Source organism: Pholcus phalangioides, unplaced genomic scaffold (genome assembly GCF_987345545.1).
Source record: "Pholcus phalangioides strain wild (caught in Gottingen) unplaced genomic scaffold, Ppha-v1.0 ptg000030l_1, whole genome shotgun sequence".
In the NCBI taxonomy this organism is placed as follows: Eukaryota; Metazoa; Arthropoda; class Arachnida; order Araneae; family Pholcidae; genus Pholcus; species Pholcus phalangioides.
Window position 1 is genome coordinate 6,343,149 of NW_028301620.1, and position 18,744 is coordinate 6,361,892.

Sequence of the window (18,744 nt, forward strand, 5' to 3'; positions counted from 1 at the left end):
GTTTCCCTTAACCTCTCTAAGTACAGGAATGAAATATTTTGGCTCGAAGCAAATGGAGGAAGTACATTCGTGCTCCACTTTCTTTCTTTTCCTTGTATCAAGACCCTATATATATCCTACCCGGTATAGGTAACCCTATAGGTGAATTTCTTTTCTTAAATGTTTTTCCCCTTTACTTCAGATTATAATTTTTTTTTTTTGCTAAGGTTTGACAAGTTAAAAAAACAAAATTATTACATGCACAAATACAAAGGCCACAACAAGCAAAAAAAAAGGATGCCCAATATAAAAAATACAGCAACACAAAATAAGGGAAATTATTATTAAAAAAACGAAAAATTATGAGAATATATAATAAACTGCCCATAAAAAATCATGTTGTTTACATATGGATAGCTTCTTGATTTATCCCATTATGAGACAGTATTTCTTTTCAAACGTGTCAACTGTGTTAGAATTCACAATACCTGGGTGTAAGCTATTCCATTTATTAACGACCCCATTAGAGAAAACCCCTGCAACACCACAACCTAGAGTTGTCCCTTACCAAACGATACTGGTTTTCCCTTGTTGAAGTAGTTGATTGCCAGTGTATTAATAACTGAACTGTATATTAATTGAACCATTCTATCCATCCCATAGAAAATTTTAAACACATTGATCATATCTCCCTGACCTACCATAGGTGCTGGAACCTAGGGACTGAGGCCATTTGAGCCCTTCTCTCAATAATTTCTGAAAAAATAATGCAATGCACCCTTTCTCTCCTGCGCACGCGCTTGAGTCCTGTATATACAAGACGACCAGAAAGGGTGAAAAGAGTGTAAAAACCTACTCCACTAATTTTTTACCCTTTATTTCCCATACGTTAACCATAACACTAGTTTTTGAAATTTATCTCTGCTATTTCAACTATACAATGTCCAAATTTGTTGCCAAAAGCCTGCATATGAAGGGGTTAATAACTTCCTCACATATATAACAAAGACCTAGAGGGAAAAAACAACATAATGTTCATGTCATTTGTCATTTAAGATTAAAATAGGCTAAACCTTTCTTGGCCTCCAGCTCTTTCTCAATTATTTTCATTTTCTCCGAAATTTTGCTTTCCTCTTTAGAAGGCACAACTTTATCTGCAATCAATAATAATAATGATAGGGAAAAAAACTTCAATACAAATACAAAATACAATACAAAAATTTACAAAACCGTCCATTCCACCACAGCAATTAATTTAAAATTTATTTTTTAAACTAAATTAATGTCAATGATGCAGATGTGCATGTACGATGAAACAAATATTTCACCTTGAAGAAATGGCACCTCAGAAACAGCTTTGTTTTCTGGTGGCAATTCCTTTATCATTGACTGGCGTGGAAGTGGCAATTCTGAAACTTGTCGTTTAGTTTGAGTTCCTTCTTGCAAAGTGGAATATGTACAAGCAACCAATATGAACATACCAATACACATCACAATCTATAGTGAAATAAAAAGTACAGAAGTTTTGAATATCAACTAAAATTATATTATCAATAAAATGAAATTGGCATATAAAATATGGGGATGTGTAATATTATTGGGAGTGTACTACACATGGAAAAGAAAATTTGTGTGGCAACTTTTCTTGTCCGCTCTAAAGAACTTTGCTGGACTGTTCTCTTATAGCAGTGATTTTCATCTCTGTGCCTCGACGCGACTATTACGTCGCTATATAAAAATGGCAATAACTATGTTAAAGTAGCTGTTACTAACAAAAGTTGCTAATATGCCTCTGGGCGTATAAAGGTGCAGACGTAAGACAATATAAAGTTGCCTTACAGCAAATAATAGAAGATAATTTTTTACCCATTTTAATTTCTTTTTCAATTTTATTTATTTCTCTAGCAGATCATATCCGAACATTTTGAAGTTCGCAGGCACCCTCGGGAATAGCATTAAAAACTTGGGGCACTCTTCCTTGAATATAGAATACAGTTTACTACAACAAAAATCACAGTAGAAATACACCAATAGAGTTTTGTTCGATTAATCATTAATGTGAAACTTGTGATTGATGCTTAGAGCACAGATACTTGATATATCAGGCCTTACAGTTGGCAACGAAACACGTAAATTGTCCACAAGGTTTTGCAGTCAATTATCTTGCATTATACTTTATTGTTACCATAGCAGAGAAGACTTGCTCGCATAGATATGAGTTGAAAAGTCCAAAAGTGTGTTAAATGCTTTCTTCATTAGATTAGGATATTTCTCTCTCATTCCAAGCCAAAAAACAGCCACCAACGCCTCAATCTTGGTGAACTTACTTTTGAGTGTGGAATCGGTGCAAAGATCAATAAATTAATCTCGTTTGTAAGCAGTGAAATCTATTTCCTCCATCCTGTCTGCAAAATCAAATGGTGAGACAACCCAGTCGAGATTTTCAGTGGAAAAAGATGGAAACTACTTATCTATTGCATTTTGCATTCTTGATAAGTGTAGACAAATGGTCTTTCAGCTCATCCGAAGGTGATGTCACTCTCCGCTATTACTACAAAGGTTTCAACAGCTGGCTGATGCAAAAATAAATCCAAGAAAGAAAATTCAACTGGTCTTGTGGGGAATCAAACCCACGTCCTCTAACTAGCCAGGTGAGCACCCTAGAACACTAAAGTATGAAGCCTACGAATCCTCTTTCTTTAAAGCTTGTGTGCATTGAACGGGGACATACATGGACAGCCAGACCTAAGGCAGGCCAAAGCTCACATTGCTGGCCCTGCCACCAGATGGCGAGTTATCTGATAAGTTTGTCATGCATGAGAGAAATTAATTCAACTTAATTTTAAGACTTTAAGTGGACCATAATATTTTTTTAATTTATCTTCATAATATCTCGCGGTATCTCTTAGCCGATATTGTGGCATCCTAGGTCACCGGGGAACAAAGGTTGGGAAACACTGCTCTAGCATGAATCGTTTTCTGTTCATGATGGCCAACTATAAAGCAGAATCTACTATTTATATATGCTTCTGGACAGATTTTCTTCCTAGCTGAAAGGTTGGTGTTCAAAACACTGTTGTATTAACAATGTGTTTATGCATGTGGTTGTCATGGCTCTATTTCTTAGTCGCAAGTGCAAGTAATAGTTCCAGTCACGTTTCCTAACTTTGAGGCATAAATGAGAGGCTGTTTCCCTTTTTATAAAAAATCTTGCCGCAGCGAGTAACAGACCTTACAACACTTAAATTGCACTCATTAGAATATTCATTCGTCCTATGCAGATAGATGGCAACATCAGAACACTACTACTTAACCGTACATGCACCTTGTACACATTCCTCCACGGAATTTCTAATGGATTGGTACATGCTAGAATGTGCATGAACGTGTTGTGAACCTATCGCGAAGTTTGTTTCTATGTAATGATTGAATAATTGTACTGTTGTAGGCCCTGTTGCTCTCTGTGGTGAGGCTTTTTAAGGGGGAGATTGGTTCACAATTGCGCTTCAAAGTTGGGAACCCTAGAAAACCTGAACACTCATTTCACTTCATACCATACACCGCCCAGGCTCCATCGACCATTGTCAATCTTAGCCATTACCCCAGATGAGGAACCATTTTACTGCACACCAATTCCAGTCATATATCGCCATAAGGCAATTTTCACCCAGTGGAGTTGGGTGGGACCATCCATCTATGGTCTCCCCAGATTCAGTAGGTAAAGAACTTGCTTCTGACGACCTATGCCCAGATTCGAACCCATGGACCTTGATGGTAACCTTCATAGTGGAAGACGAGCATCAGATGAGGAACCAGACGGTATCAGGTGCTTTTATTGGTTAAGTGGTCGCGAAGTAAACGACTGTGCCTTTTTATGTATTAGCTATAATTATGTATTGTATTGTTTTGTTTTTATGTATTAACAGTATTAGCTGTAAGTTTGCAACCCCTGCAGTACATAAAGTTGGCTGGATTTTCCAGGCGTGATCAACCTTCAGGAACACTCTGATGTCTGTATCGGATGGGAAGCGGGGTGAATCTGGTAATGAAAGTTTAAAAAAAAAGTTTCATTATACTCTTTTCAAAATATCAATCATTTTTCAGTCGCTGCTGCAGCAGTTATTGCTATGGGCTTTCCATTCAAGAGCAAGAACCTCTAACCCCCTTTTCTATTTATGATGTTGAAGTAGCCTTAGCTTTCCTTTCATTTAATTTTTTCCCATGTCCCAGATCACTATACACATTACTCAATGATGATTGTGCAGGTATCCAAAGAAGATAAAAATGCAGGAAATGACTTAAAATCATGGATGAATTTCCCCGATGCCATTACCGTCATTGCTAGAACTGTGGAAGCTATAAAGATGGGAACATCTTGTATCAGAAGAACTTTTGGCCACAGTGTGTGCCTGAGGACACATCCATTTCTATAGAGCCAGCCGAAACGGTTATGAAAGATACTATTAGGTTAGTGAAGCAGGTGGATGAAGAAGGGTTCAATGAAGTGGAAATAGAAAGAAATTGGAGAATTGAATTAACAAAAATTTAGAAATTGACAGGAGAGGGATTAATCAAATTGATTGCTCCTGAAACTAAAGTGATATGGCAAAATGATTAAGAAGTGGATGACAAGTTCATTGTGAGCAACACGGTGCAAGGACTTTGTAAATTTAAATTGGCAATGGATCGTTTCAATGACATAGACCCAGCTAATTGGAAGAGAATGCCTTGTTACCATACTATTTTTTTCTTTCAAACAGAACAGAGTTAAGGCTCTATCGACTTTAACCAATTTTAACCAATGCCCCTATGCCAATGGTCAGGAATGGTCAGGACAGTGTAGGAAGTTATCATACTCTTACAAATTAACTGAAATGAAGATGAAACAGCTAAAAGACATTATAATATTCTTTCAGAAAACATCACTGAGAATCACTGGATGCCCATTCTACTTCTTCTGTATAAAGCAGATACAAACAAGATGTCTAAAAAAGCAAAAGTTCTTGGTTTGTGTTAGTAGTGAATTTTTTGTATTCATGGTTATCCCCAGAACGCAACCCCCGAGAATACTGAAGTCCAACTGTATTCCTTGAAAACACATTCGGTAACTACCAAGACTGAAACATAAGTGGAGGAAAAACTTGAAACTCCTGAGGAGAGTGGCACAATGATGATGCCAATACATATATTAGGTCAGCCACATACATCTTTGATGTGGTGGGGGGGGGGGGATATTTCTCATGACTTTCTGTATCTCGACCCATGGGATGGAGAGAGCAGGAAGTATCTGGTTGAAACATTTGTTTTGCAAAATTTGTGTGTGAAAAAATTTGACCTCTTCAGGATTTTGTACCTAATTCAAATCAGGTGGAAGCACAATAACTCCACTTTAATTATAAATTTTGTTGGAGAATATTGTATTATTTTGAACAGACAATGAAAGATAGGTCCTGTAAAAATAACTGAATGATTATGAAGCAGCATTCATTTGCCAAGTACTCACTTGAGCAACACGCTTCTCAGCGGTGTTTTTACTCGTGTCATGAATGAATATCACAGCAGGAAATATCAAGCATATAGCAGTGCCTATAGTTGATCCAATGATGCCAAGAACAAATTCAATACTAGGTATCATAATAGCAACGCCAATAGTCACGATAACCAAACTAACAGTAAGTAAACGAAACCTGTGATCAGGAATAAAATTTGCAGCTATATCGTGGTGTCCATGAGCCTACAACAGAAAAGATAGGGGGAGGGAAGGAAAAAGGAATATTATTAAAGAAAACAGTAAAATTGAATATCAAATTCAATATTTGAAATTAAAAAAATTGGAATTGATTAGGAAAATACCATGGTATACAAAATTACAGAACTATGGGGTACAACAATATGGGGTCTTTACAACAATGTCAGATCTTTAAACTCAAACTCATCTGATCTAAAGAGAAAACTTGATTTCTATTTGGAAAAAAAAGGGGTTTTTTCATGTTCATTATTAGAGCCTGAAAGTTCAGGCAAAATGCCATAAATGCCTTTTTTTGTTTACTTTCAAATGTTTTTTTAATGTCTTTTCAAAATTTTTCCTACCGTAAATGCCTATTTTGACATCGTTTTATGTTTATTCATGAATTTTAGAGGCCATATTCTGTAGAACTGATGTTTTAGCATTGAGAACTTCAAAAAAATTCTTTTTCCAAAATGCTCAATCCTTATTATTAATTATTATCAGCAAGCCCCCCAACACTCCTGGCTCCATTTAAATAGGCATACATGATGTAATGTGATAGGCCTCCTCACAGTGCACCCTGTGTAATGCTAAATTTATCATAAGTCATTGATTATGCATATTTGTGCTCATATCTTTCACTTTCAATAGCGCAGAATACATGTTCACTTTGACGCATCTTAGTTCTAGTTAAAGTCATGTTTCACTTCATGGCCTTTTAAATGACCATTACAATGCATTTACATTTTGAAATTCATCAAAGCTATTGGTTTTTATGACACATTACAGTTTTTTTTTTTACAATTTACAGATCATTTTTTTATGTCCAGCATATGTATTTTTAGACTTTTCTGGCACGATAAGAATAAATTTTATCTTATTTTTAATTGCCCATTTGTTTTGGTGCATTTTGACCTAATAGGTCTTTGTGTCAATAAACCTAAAATCCAATCCAATAGGCATAAGTGCCTGAGAGATACGAAAATTGGTGTTTGGCATAGATGTGACAAAGATTTCCATTCTCTGCTATACATAACTTTCAGATAGCAATCAATACACCGTCAAATTCAAATCAAGAATATAAGAGTTCTATAGTAGATGAAAGCAACTGAGGTATAAGAAAAGCTGAGAGTAAATTAGAAGTTTGTTTCTCAATATGCTCTACGTGTCATGCTCACGCATTGCATAGCCTTGTTGCTGAATAGCTGACGGTGACTGTCCAACCATGATAACCCATTGGTTGACATCATAGCATATCTACAACAGGGTGAGGATGGGGATAGGAGCTGACAAGGCTCTAGGGACTAGAGTCCATGTTATTTTAATTTTATTTCTGATTGATTGATTGATTTCATGCTGTAGATTAATGAACTACAAACAATCAGAAAGTTAGTTTAGATATGCGAAAAATCATGTTCAGAATTTGAAAGATCTTTTCTTTTAAATCAATGCAGACCAACAGAAACTACAATTTCTGAATTTTTCTGTATCATCAATCATCATTTTCATCATACATAACTTCCGCATCCTCTCGTATAGGACCAATATTGAATAAATAAATAAATAAAATACAAAGTGCAATCTTTTGAAATTTTGTGAAAAACATATCATTATTACAAAATGTTTTTTTAATGATTCAATATGAAAAAGTTATTTTTTTGGTATAATTATTCTTTAATTTCAGCTAATACTATTTTGCATGTTAGCTAATTACATATCATGCATTTGATTGAATTAAATTCTAACCTAATGTTGAGGGACCACAAACACTTTTTCTTTGGCATGATAATGTCAAATTAATTTGGCTATTAATATCTAACCTATTATTGAAACAATAGATGGAATGAGTGCAAGCCAAGATTTTATCCAGTTTTCTGGACCCCTAATATCACAGTTTTTAGTTACTTTCCCCTTTTCACATTAATTATAAATGCCTTTTTGCCCACTTATTTAGACCATTTTTAGCGCTTGAATTTTTAGGCTCTATTCATTATTGATGGCATGCTTGATATTAATTTTGAACATCTGCAGTAATGCACATTTGAGATTTATGTACAATCAACAAAATAGCTGACAAGGTAATGATATTTTATTTATCTGAATCAAATTTATACGATATCTTTTGCACAAAATACCTTTTAAAATGACGAAGCCAATAAAGAAATTTAGAGTTAAAGAAAAAGTGGAATTTCATAATAAACAAAAGCTAGAATAAAACTAAAGGAGCTTTGAAAAGTGACTCAAACCCTAAAATTTTACAAATTCATATTTTATTCAAAACACACTATCAAGTAAATTTCCAAAATATGTAAATTTTATAATCCTTAGCAGGGCATGATCCGCTATAAGCTTTGTTCCCATTGTAAGAGACTTATTTCTTGAAAATGCTTACAAAAAATTCATGCAAACTAAATGTTTTAAAGGATACCACACACACTTATTACCATATACCTTTCCACCATATTAGCAAAATATCTTGAAAATAATGTGTTCTTTGAACTATGGCCACAAAAGCCTAGTATGCTTCATTATGTCACTGTTGTTAGCATATCTATGTTGATTAGTTCCAATGCATGCAACTATCACATTCATGTATGGGAGGTGTTTATATTACTTTATTTTTCATGTTCAGTGTCAGAGCATAATCTATCACATTTGGAAGAGAGTTAAAAAAATGTACACCTGCTTGAATAAAAGAGAATGAAGACTGGTCCTGCAAGGGAATAAACAGAGAGGAAAACTTATAGCAAGGGTGAAAATGAAGCCAAACTTGATGCATTCTGTCATTATGGATGGAGTAAGATTGACTAGAATATTTCCCGTTATAACTTGATCATGACAAGCAATGTATCCAAATATTCCTACCTGTAAAAGAAAGTAATAGAAGTTTCAGTATAAAATCATAATAATCAGTTAATTTTTTCCCAAAATAAATCAAACCAATAGCTGTTCTGCAGCTATAAACAATATTAGTTAATAATAATTAATAATTACATTATAATTATTTATGAATGACTTTTTTCAATTTAAAACTTCCCCCCCCCCAAAAAAAAAATTTGCAGTGAATTACAGGTATAGAAAAAATAATAATAAAAGCAAAGAAGCATACAAGAATGTAAACAGATGAACATAAGAAAACAGCTCCACTAACAACCGACATCATTCTCTTCAATGATGGCTCACTAAGTGTATCAAAAAACTCAAAAAGCTGCCTGAAAAGAAATTTAAAAAAACTGCAATGAGATTAGACAAAGTATGGATATAAAAACTTTGACAAACTTGATAATAGTATCTGAAAATTTATATCTAGTTAACCCTGATATAGCATCACAAATTTTCAGTGAACAAATAATACATACAAGATTACAACGAGCTTAATCATGTTTCAATAATATGCCAAACTTGTTGTAGTACTAACATTCCTTCATTCAGATATTTGCATTAAATAAGGATTCAATGATATGTTTTTACAGATCCACCTTCGGTAATATAAATTTCATAGAAATGTTTTTATAAAAAAGAGATGAACTTTTCTTTTACTTCAAAATTTATATAGATTTCCAACTTTAAAAAAAAATTTATTGGCTTTTGCATAAAGCTGAAATTTATATATTTTCTTTCTGAATTTTAACACAGATAAAAAGAAACACATGTATAGTACAGTATTTATGCATAACAAAATTTCTTTTATGGAACAAAGCAACTTTGTACTATGGAGACTATATTGATGTTATACAACTGAAATAAGTTTGAGCAATCAAAGTGATCTTGGTAAGGATTAGAAAATGAAAGATAAAAAAAACAGACTATGAAAATGCATAACATACAAGTTTTATACTCTATATATTTCAATTTCTATCTAAGAAGCCCTATACTGAAAAGTCATGCAGACTGAAAAAAAATTCTAATTCAAGAGAAAAATCTAGGCTAGCAGTGAATTGGTTGGTTATGAATTGGTCATGATCTTAAGAGCAGGTTCAGTGGAACCCATTTGTATCATCAGAATATAAATAATTTCTTGCAAAATTTATATGAATAGTTTGATGAACATATAAACCCAGACATTAAATCACGCCCTCATAAATTCTGCATGCAAAAAAAAAATGTTTCTGAAACAAATTTCTAATTCTTTCTCCACAGTCAAGTTAAATAAGTCAGTGATGAATTTCAATGATATTAAATTATAAATTACGCCATTGGCCATGGAATAATAAGTACTTTTTTGGTATTATATAGATGAGCGATTATTTTTAAAACATTCAGACTGCTTTTAGAAGATCTACACAAAATGAAATAAAATAAATATTGCAATGTTATGGCAGATCTAAATCACTGAATATAAAAAATTTTAATAAAAAATACTTTATTTTATGATACACAAAACATACGTTTGACAGGATAAGGCCATAGAGAAGATTGGTAAACAAGGAAGTAATCCAGCAGGTTGCCACCAATTTACTTTGTGCCACCATTCGTTAGCAATCAACTGCGCAGATGCTTCAGAAAATATCTGTGAATGAACATAAATTATTACACTTGTTACTCTTATATATATATATTTTTTGGTGAAACTAATAAAAAAAACTTAATCATTTTCACATTGAAAAATTCTTCCACCAAATTCTAAAAAAAATTGTCTGCAAAAGACACTTTTTATTCGCTGAGTTAATAATTCTACATACAGTACAACGTCTCTTATCTAAAATGAAGAGGGCTAAACTCATTTTGAATAAAAAATTTTTAGGGTATGAATAAATATCTTTGTATAAAGTTGTAAAAAGAAGTTTCTAGTATTGTGATGATTGACAGAAATAGACTTGATTTCTGGGTATTGTCACAAAACTATTTAAATTAGAAATTGATAAAAACTATCTAAAATGTATAAAGTAAAAATGACCATCTCCTAAAAAAATATATATCAGACTTCACTTAATGGCTGAGAATTTAGGTAAAAGTTTTTTCACCGGCCACTTCGGGAATTGGCCAATTTCAGAATTTCAGGCTTTGGCATTAACATATATATATTACACCTTGTTTGTTCACTTCTATTATATTTTTTAAAGCCAATGTGGGGGGGGGGGGGTAACCCAAATGATGGGCCTGGCTCAAACTTGTTGAGGGTTGATGCTATGCATTTTATACCTTCGCTGCAAAAAACATGTTTTTTTAATTCCTGAGGGGATGAAAAAATAGGTTATGAACCTTTATAAACCCAATCCAAATTGGTTTTAATAGCAACATGAATGACAAAGAAAAATTAATTAATGAAAAATTGACAGAAAAATTTTCAAAAAATATATATATATAACTAGAATTAGATTAATTAAGCAAATGTGGAAAATAATTTGTTTTCCTAGCTGTTGTTCAAATGAATCAGAACTATAAACATTGCATCAAAAATTAAAAATATTCCAATGAATAAACAGCACCTGAACTAAAAAAAATTAAAACAGTCTTTTTACTTTTTAATATGTGCTAATTAATTAAACTATCATTGTAAATGGAGTTATTTTTTCAAAACAGCAGAGAATAATTAAAAACAATTTGCAATAATGCAATTATTAAAAAACTAAAGGTTTACAGAGTCAGGAAATGAGCCACATTTTTAAATTTAATGGGTAAGAGCAACTTACTTTCAAAACTAACCATCCATAAAATGCTATTGATAGAGCGCTCAAGCTTGTTAAACTGTCAACTTTTCTCAGCAATCCCAATGGCAAGGCAACAAAAAAACCAAGCATTACTAACAACATCACTCTAAGATTTGGAGTATTCTGCATAAAGGAGTATAAATAGACATGAAAATAAATTAAAAAACAAAAAACATAAAAAGTATGGCATATTTAATATAAATTTTTCTAAACCTTAACTGAAACTGAAGGTCAGCTGGATTAGGCTGCAGTCATAGTGGAGCGAAAGGGTATGAGTTCCAAGAATAGCAACTAGGAAGAAAAAAATGCATAGAGGTGGAGGAAGAGATGTCCACACATACTAAAAGAAGAAAAGGATAGAGAAAATGGCTGGAGAGGTTCTGAAATGTATGGGTGTGATTATGATGATGATCCTTCCGCAGAAAAGAGAAAAAAAAGGAGAAACAGACCAATCAGCAGATTGAGGCGAAAACAAACAGGATTGTTCAAGTCGCGCACCTATCTCTCATTGAGTGGCCTTTTTCTCTTCTTTGTCATGCTCCATGAGTATGTGTGATGTAGAGCAAAACAATAAAATTGTTTTGTCGCTAGTCTTTATTATGTACTACCTTGTGGTCACCTCAATATGTGTTCAGCCTAAGAGATCTGGTTTAAAAATAGAGATTGAAACCTTTGCAAAATTACTTATTTAAACATTAAAAGCTAAACATGTTACAGGTGCTTACTTCATAATTAAATATGGCATAACAGGCACATAATTTAAAGATTGGGCCAATAATAACTTGCATTACCAACTTGATTAGAAGACTGTTTTATGGAGAAAAATAGGAACTTGCATGTGCAACAAACTGCTGAAAATAAACACACATATAATGCAGCAATACAGGGTGTCCAGTCTATAAGTATCCAAAAATAACAGCTTATACAGAAAGAACCACACCAGCTTGATTATGAAAGTGCTGCACAATCAGGAGGGGATTACTCTATAACACCTAATTCTTTTCATTCAAGTTTTCTACCAAGGCTGCACGTATGCACTATCTACAGCTGCTTCATGGCCCTTTTCCCAGCAGTTGTGCTAATGTCAATGTGGGGACACAGTGATTGGCTGAAATTTATTTTCTATGGTTTGCTAACTTCAAGGTGCAAATGTGTTAGCCGATCTACCATTTATAAAAAACCTCTCCACAGAGAGCACTTAGGCCTACAACATTAAAAATTCACCCATACTACATCATGCACGCAAAATAAACTGCAGAGTTATTTGCTTCCAAATTAGGAAGGCAGATGGTAGCAATTTTGTAACACATGACAGGAATTCCTCAGAAATAAAATTAATGATGGTATACAACACATTCCCTGCACATTCAGAAACTCACCAATTTGTTAGAAATATCTCAGAGGAATGCTTATGAGGTGCATGTGTGGTTTAGTAATAGAATTAATTAAAAAACATGATTAGATGCCACAACATAAGATTCAGTGCATGCTTAGGTGAGTTGAATTTAAATCAGTGACACACTTGTTAAACGTGCGTGTATGAACTGAATAAAATATGACGCCTCCTGTGATGGAGTTGCTTGATAAAGAGGGGCATTTAATGCATCTGGAAGCTAATTTTGTTACAAGCTGTTGCTGAATTATGAGGCTGTCTACTGCACAGTGCCATTCAGCCTAAAGGAACAGTGTTCTTAGGAAAGAAAATGTCTATCCTCTGTAGCTTAATGGTAGAGCACACACTGGGAAAGTGCAAGGTTGGTGGTTCGATTGCCCACAGAAGAAAATGTTACTTTTTTTCCCAATTATCTTCACTTTGTATCCAGTCATCTATACTTTGTTTCGTTCACTGATTTGATACTTTCACATTAGTGTGCTTCTTCTGTGTTTTGCATTCCTTCCTCCTTATATTTCGCAAAACAAAAGACAAGGCACTTACAATAGCTATATCAGTAATATATACATACTGATTCAATTCAATATACTTAGAACTGAAAGGTTTGAAGTACCAGGTGCAAACAGAAAAAGGCATGCAACTAACACATGTGCTTCTAAGCCATGCATTGGACTTAAGGGTTCAGAAAAAAAGATATCAAAAATGGAAAGCAAATCAAAAGAAGAAAGTGTGACATGGCAATTTAAAAAAATCCTTGTTCCTCCTACTTTTTTTACAAGAAAGGTTTTGATTTCCTTTCGTTTTTTTCACTCTCCTAAGAATTAAAAATAATAATACTCCTACTTACATTACCTTGATGCACATCAATTGACATTTATATTAGAGCTGATTCAATTAATCAATCAACTGTTAATCACAGTTAAAAATTTTAGATGAGTTAATCAACTTGATCAATATGATTAAAATTTCATTAAAATTTTTTTCATTAAAAGTATGTAAGTTAATTTAATCTACTTGACAAAACCAAAATTAGATGTCTTAAATGATATTCCCCTGTAACATTTTAGATAAGTGACCATAATTTAAATATTTTTGAATCAATAATTTCATCAATTTTTTTTTGGGGTTGGGAAATACAAGTCGATTTAGCAAAAACTAGGAAGGACATTGAATTGAGTTTGATTGGAGTTTGAGAAGAAAATATCAAAATATTTTGTTTCCACTGTGGCATCAGTTTTGGCGTTTAGCAAACATGTCCCCCTTCCCCCTGCGGAAGAGTAAATCAATTTTATACAAGAACATTAAGAAGCAAACAAATAAGGCAAACACACGCAATTTGATTTCATGTACTTGCCTTATTCGTTGGTGACTTCTTAATGTTCCCCCCAGTAACATTTAGGAGCTCTCCCCCCCCCAGATATTTCCTACAGTTTCTCAAGGAAACAAGCAAGAGTATGAAAATTGAAAGTAGTTTTGAAATCAGGGATTAACCTAAAATAATGAATTTTCTAAAAAAAAAGACAAGATTCAAGTTAAAAAATTCCAGGATATGACAAAATGTGTCCAGCATATTAAATTGCTTCATGCAGGTGGCCAGAATTTCTTAATCTATTTCTATATTTGTTCACATCTCAAAAATATGTGCTTGAAATAAATCTATATATATAAAATTGATTTTCTGTCTGTCTGTGTGTGTGTGTGTGTTCTCTATACAAATCTACAATTTTAGATCAATCGTCGCCAAATTTTGCATATATACCAAATGGGACCCGACTTGAACGATAGGCTACTTTAAAATTTCGTCAGCCCGTGGCAAATGCCCCAAACGGGCAAAAACGTTCGGCAACAATGGTTTTTGGGCCTCAACAATCACTTTCCGAATGTTTACTTTGGTTACCGTGGTTCCCTAGCAATGTGTTTCAGACGTGTATATGCCTTTACAACGGTTTGTCACTTCTTTAATCCTGTTAGTATATGTATAATAGTTATGCCTTTATAATGGTTTGCCACATTTTCAATATACTCTCAGTAATGAAGCTTTTTGAATAGACGTCATAATCATCATCAGCATCGCTTTGAGAGTCAGGAAAAGGGTGATCCTCATAGAAATCAGTGCTAAAATTGTCGATTTTACTGTAGAAATGCGGAAATTAGTGGGATTTTCTGCCCCATCAATAATTTTAAAAATTGTATTGAATTCTCGATTTTTGAAATATTCAGTTCGCTTAGAGATATACGAAGCCCAGGAGATTAAATATGAAGTAATTAGCCAAACCTATACTTTTGAGTTGGATATTCGAGCAATATCATTGATTTCATTTATATCTTCTCAAGTATGAAAATTAATGTCTCCATATTGTCTATTTTGATATTTATTTGCATAAATTCATGTGGGTTAGGATATTTTAAAATTAGTTATGAGCCCGTGAAAAGTGCATCGAAAAAAGCTTTAACTAAGTTCCGCAGCTTTAACTAAGGATTTTTGGAAGCTGGAACAGACAGATGGATAACTTGAAGTTCAGGGGGGGGGGGGATCGAAATACCTAGCGCCCCTTAAAAAAAGAAAAATATATATTCATTTCTATGTTTCTGTGTAAATCTATATTTGTTTATTTCATGAATCGCGCAGGTCACCATATTGGTTAACTTGGACACGGTTTGTATGTCCCTCAAGAAAAAGAGAGGGAGATATCACGTGATCCAAAAAAGCCTCATTGAAGAAAACCCGGGCAGCACCGGGTATTATAGCTAGTGAAATATATTTTTGCAGCATCAAACTAATATCATATAGTCACTAATACAGTTGAATCCTGTTTTAACAAAAACCTTTATAATGAAAATCTCGTTTTAACGAACACTTTTGTAATCCTCCAGATAAGTTTACATAGGAACAATGCAAAACCAAATTGAATTCCTTGATAAAAAAATTTCGCTATAATGAAGTGATTTCTCCAGTCTCTTGGAGTTCGTTATAACGGGATTCAACTGTACTATGTTTGTTATGAATGGTTAGCGTTTAAAAATATTCAATAAAAATTTTAACATTTGAAAAATTTACCTTGACTTATGTTGTTAGTCTTGGAACAAATTTCTGACCTTAGTTAGGATTACTGCTCCAATGGATACTTAGTTAAAAATTTGTTCTTATCTTAAACTGATTTCTATCCAATTCAGTTGCCACCAGAATAAATAGACACATTCCAATATTTTGTTGATTTAGTCTCAAGAGAAGTATCGCCAGAGAGAATATTTAACCCCATAACATTGAAATTCATGCATTTACACAATCAATCACTTGCTGATTTCTCCCTTCAAAACTCAGAAGATGGATGGCAGTGCTTCGAACAACACATAACATGCACACATTGGACAATCATGTTTATTTTAGACAATAAACATGTATAGTACTTTCTGCTTTGCACAAATTTGTTGAAAATTCTGTGCAAATTTCAAGTTAGAATGTGGAACAACATGGAAATTTAAAAGCAAGGTAGTTGGGAAGAAAAATAAATATCAAGAAAATTTGCAAACAAATTAAAATTACTTCGAATGAAAATTTAGTGATCAAGCAAAAACAGACAAATTTATAAGATATTTTGGACTGAAACATAACTAAACCCATAAATAACATTACATTGAATAAGTTTTTTATTTCTTTTTATGCTTCACTCAACCAATACTTTGTTTTGTCATAGAAAAATTCACGTTTCGACATAAATATTTCACTTTTCTGAGCAACTAAAAAAAACAAATTTGATAAACTCGGAATCAATTTAAAAAAAATAAACATTGAGAACCTACTTCAGTAAATAAGTATTGAGAAGCTAGAGGTGGTCCCAAATCCCCGATAACAACGAAAAAAGCTATGCATACACCAATCAGAAAACCGATGATTCTGTAAAAGATTTTTTTTTATTACACACATATACTGTACTTCTATTTTCATTTCAGTCAAACATATATTTTTATTATAAACAACAATTGACCTTTAACTAGCTTTGCAAAAATTCTGTGCTTGTAACTGGCGTTGTGGTGCCATTTTGACCCCAGCAAAAAGTATTAATACATTTAAAAAGCAAACAAAAAAGTTTTCACCAAAGTAATTGGTTTTTTACATGACTTCATTCATCTATCAATAAAGTCACAAAATAATTTTCCAATTTTCCTCAATTATTTTCTCAAAGTGAACTTTTACATTCAGAAGAAATGGAGGAATAGGGCGCGGTAGCCCGGTCGATAAGATGCTCGCCTAAAGTACCAAAGGATGTTTAGAGGTGTCGCGAGTTCGATACCCAGTTCGTCCTTGTCAGAAAACTTTCCTGACACAGGGGTACAACAAAAAATGGCGACTTGACCGCAGCAAAAAATGCTACCGCAGGGAGTCCCCCATCGAGGGGTTAGCGCACCAACCTCACGATGAGTACGAAAAACAAACCTGCCGTTCGGAATCGGCAATAAATTGTAGGTCCCGGTCTAATTAGCCCTCGTGTACAGAAAATGACCGTGGTGCGACAAAAACGATCAAAATGGAGGAATACATGACTTTTATATATATTTTTTAATCACATAAAATTTTTGAACACAATTTTCATGAATAAAACATGAACAAATATACTTAAAATGTACTCGCAAAATGAAATTTACAAATTTAAATATTTACCATATTTTTACAAGCACCAAAGTTAGTCATATTCGAAGTCTAAAACACTAAGTTTTTGCAAATGACACCATGACATGTTGATCACAGAGATCTCATGTACAATTCAGTAACAGACTATCCTTATGCTAAACCTTGGATATATATCGATGCTTCGTGATAACAGGATGGACCAGATACAATTCTTTCTTAAGGAATGACAATATGAACAATGTGTGAGGTATGAAATGACCCCATCATGCCAGTAAAGGATAAACCATCATGCCAGTAAAGGATAAACCATCATGCAAGTAATGAAATGACAGAAACATTTTTTTTTAACTGCAAATTAGAATTATATTTCTTGCGTTTATAAATAGAATGGACTTATTCATTGTCAGAGATGCTAAGAAAACAAATTTCCCCAATAAAAATGTTAACATATGCCCTTATGAAAGAAATATCACATTGCTGAATAGAAATGCTGCCTTCCTTGGGAAATCAACACTTGGAGAAACAAAGACATCAAACACAGAGACATTTTGACAACAGAAAGCAGGATTTCACGGCCGGATTTTATAATAAAGTTTGTACCTTTCACACAGTTATGTTGTGTTCGAGGTTTCTTTGAGGCAGACATTTTGTTCACTACTGCACTAAAGATGTTCACTGCAGTAGCAGACAAAACGTGTGTTTCAAAGAAGCCTTGAACATAGCATAACAACCACCTCAAAGGTATGAACTTTATGAAGGCACTTCATTTTAGCCCCGTTCACATATGCAAATATTGCGGTAGCATATTTGAGCAGCTAATACGGAGTGCTAGCACCCGCTTGACAACTTTTTTTTCTTCGTGAGGAAAAAAATGGAGAGCAGTCATTGGTGAAAATTCTTGAAGCGGGTTTCAAACCCGCTTTTCTATTTCCCATGTGAACGGGGCTTTTGAGAGGAAGGCCTCAATAAACTGGATGAATAAATTTATTTCTTGTGTGCACCACATATCATTTAATTTAAGCCTTTGACGACATGCTGCAATACATTGAGAAAAGTACAGTACTGACTCTTTTGTTGAATTTGATTTTCCAAATAAAATATTAGCTCGTATTAATGGTCCTCAATCATGAGATTCATTTTTTTTTTGGATTTGATAAAACAAGAAAAAAAAAGAAAAGAAAAATTACTTTGCCGTGATACTCACCCTATTTCAACTGCTAATTTTCCACTAGATCCAAACGCATGAAATGCTGAAAAAAAGAAGCAGAATAGAAAATAGAGTATGTTATTAAATGATTGAAAGAAATCTGATAAAATATTCACCTAAATTATGAGGGCATTAAAAAGTAAGACTCCAAGCCAA

At 33.4% G+C, this 18,744-nt stretch overlaps 1 protein-coding gene across 2 annotated transcripts in view; it reads right to left on the bottom strand.

The window, feature by feature from the left end:
• Nucleotides 1–18,744, bottom strand: part of LOC149067497 (uncharacterized) — a 28,281-nt gene that overhangs the window by 4,677 nt on the left and 4,860 nt on the right. For both annotated transcript variants that reach the window (XM_089252631.1, XM_089252632.1), the window contains 9 exons: nt 18,586–18,631; nt 16,553–16,646; nt 11,341–11,481; nt 10,096–10,217; nt 8,817–8,919; nt 8,390–8,572; nt 5,483–5,713; nt 1,308–1,476; nt 1,053–1,133 (listed from right to left, as the gene is read on the bottom strand). In XM_089252631.1, the coding sequence (XP_089108757.1) occupies nt 1,053–1,133; nt 1,308–1,476; nt 5,483–5,713; nt 8,390–8,572; nt 8,817–8,919; nt 10,096–10,217; nt 11,341–11,481; nt 16,553–16,646; nt 18,586–18,631 (1,170 nt within the window). The remainder of the gene's footprint in view (nt 1–1,052; nt 1,134–1,307; nt 1,477–5,482; nt 5,714–8,389; nt 8,573–8,816; nt 8,920–10,095; nt 10,218–11,340; nt 11,482–16,552; nt 16,647–18,585; nt 18,632–18,744) is intronic.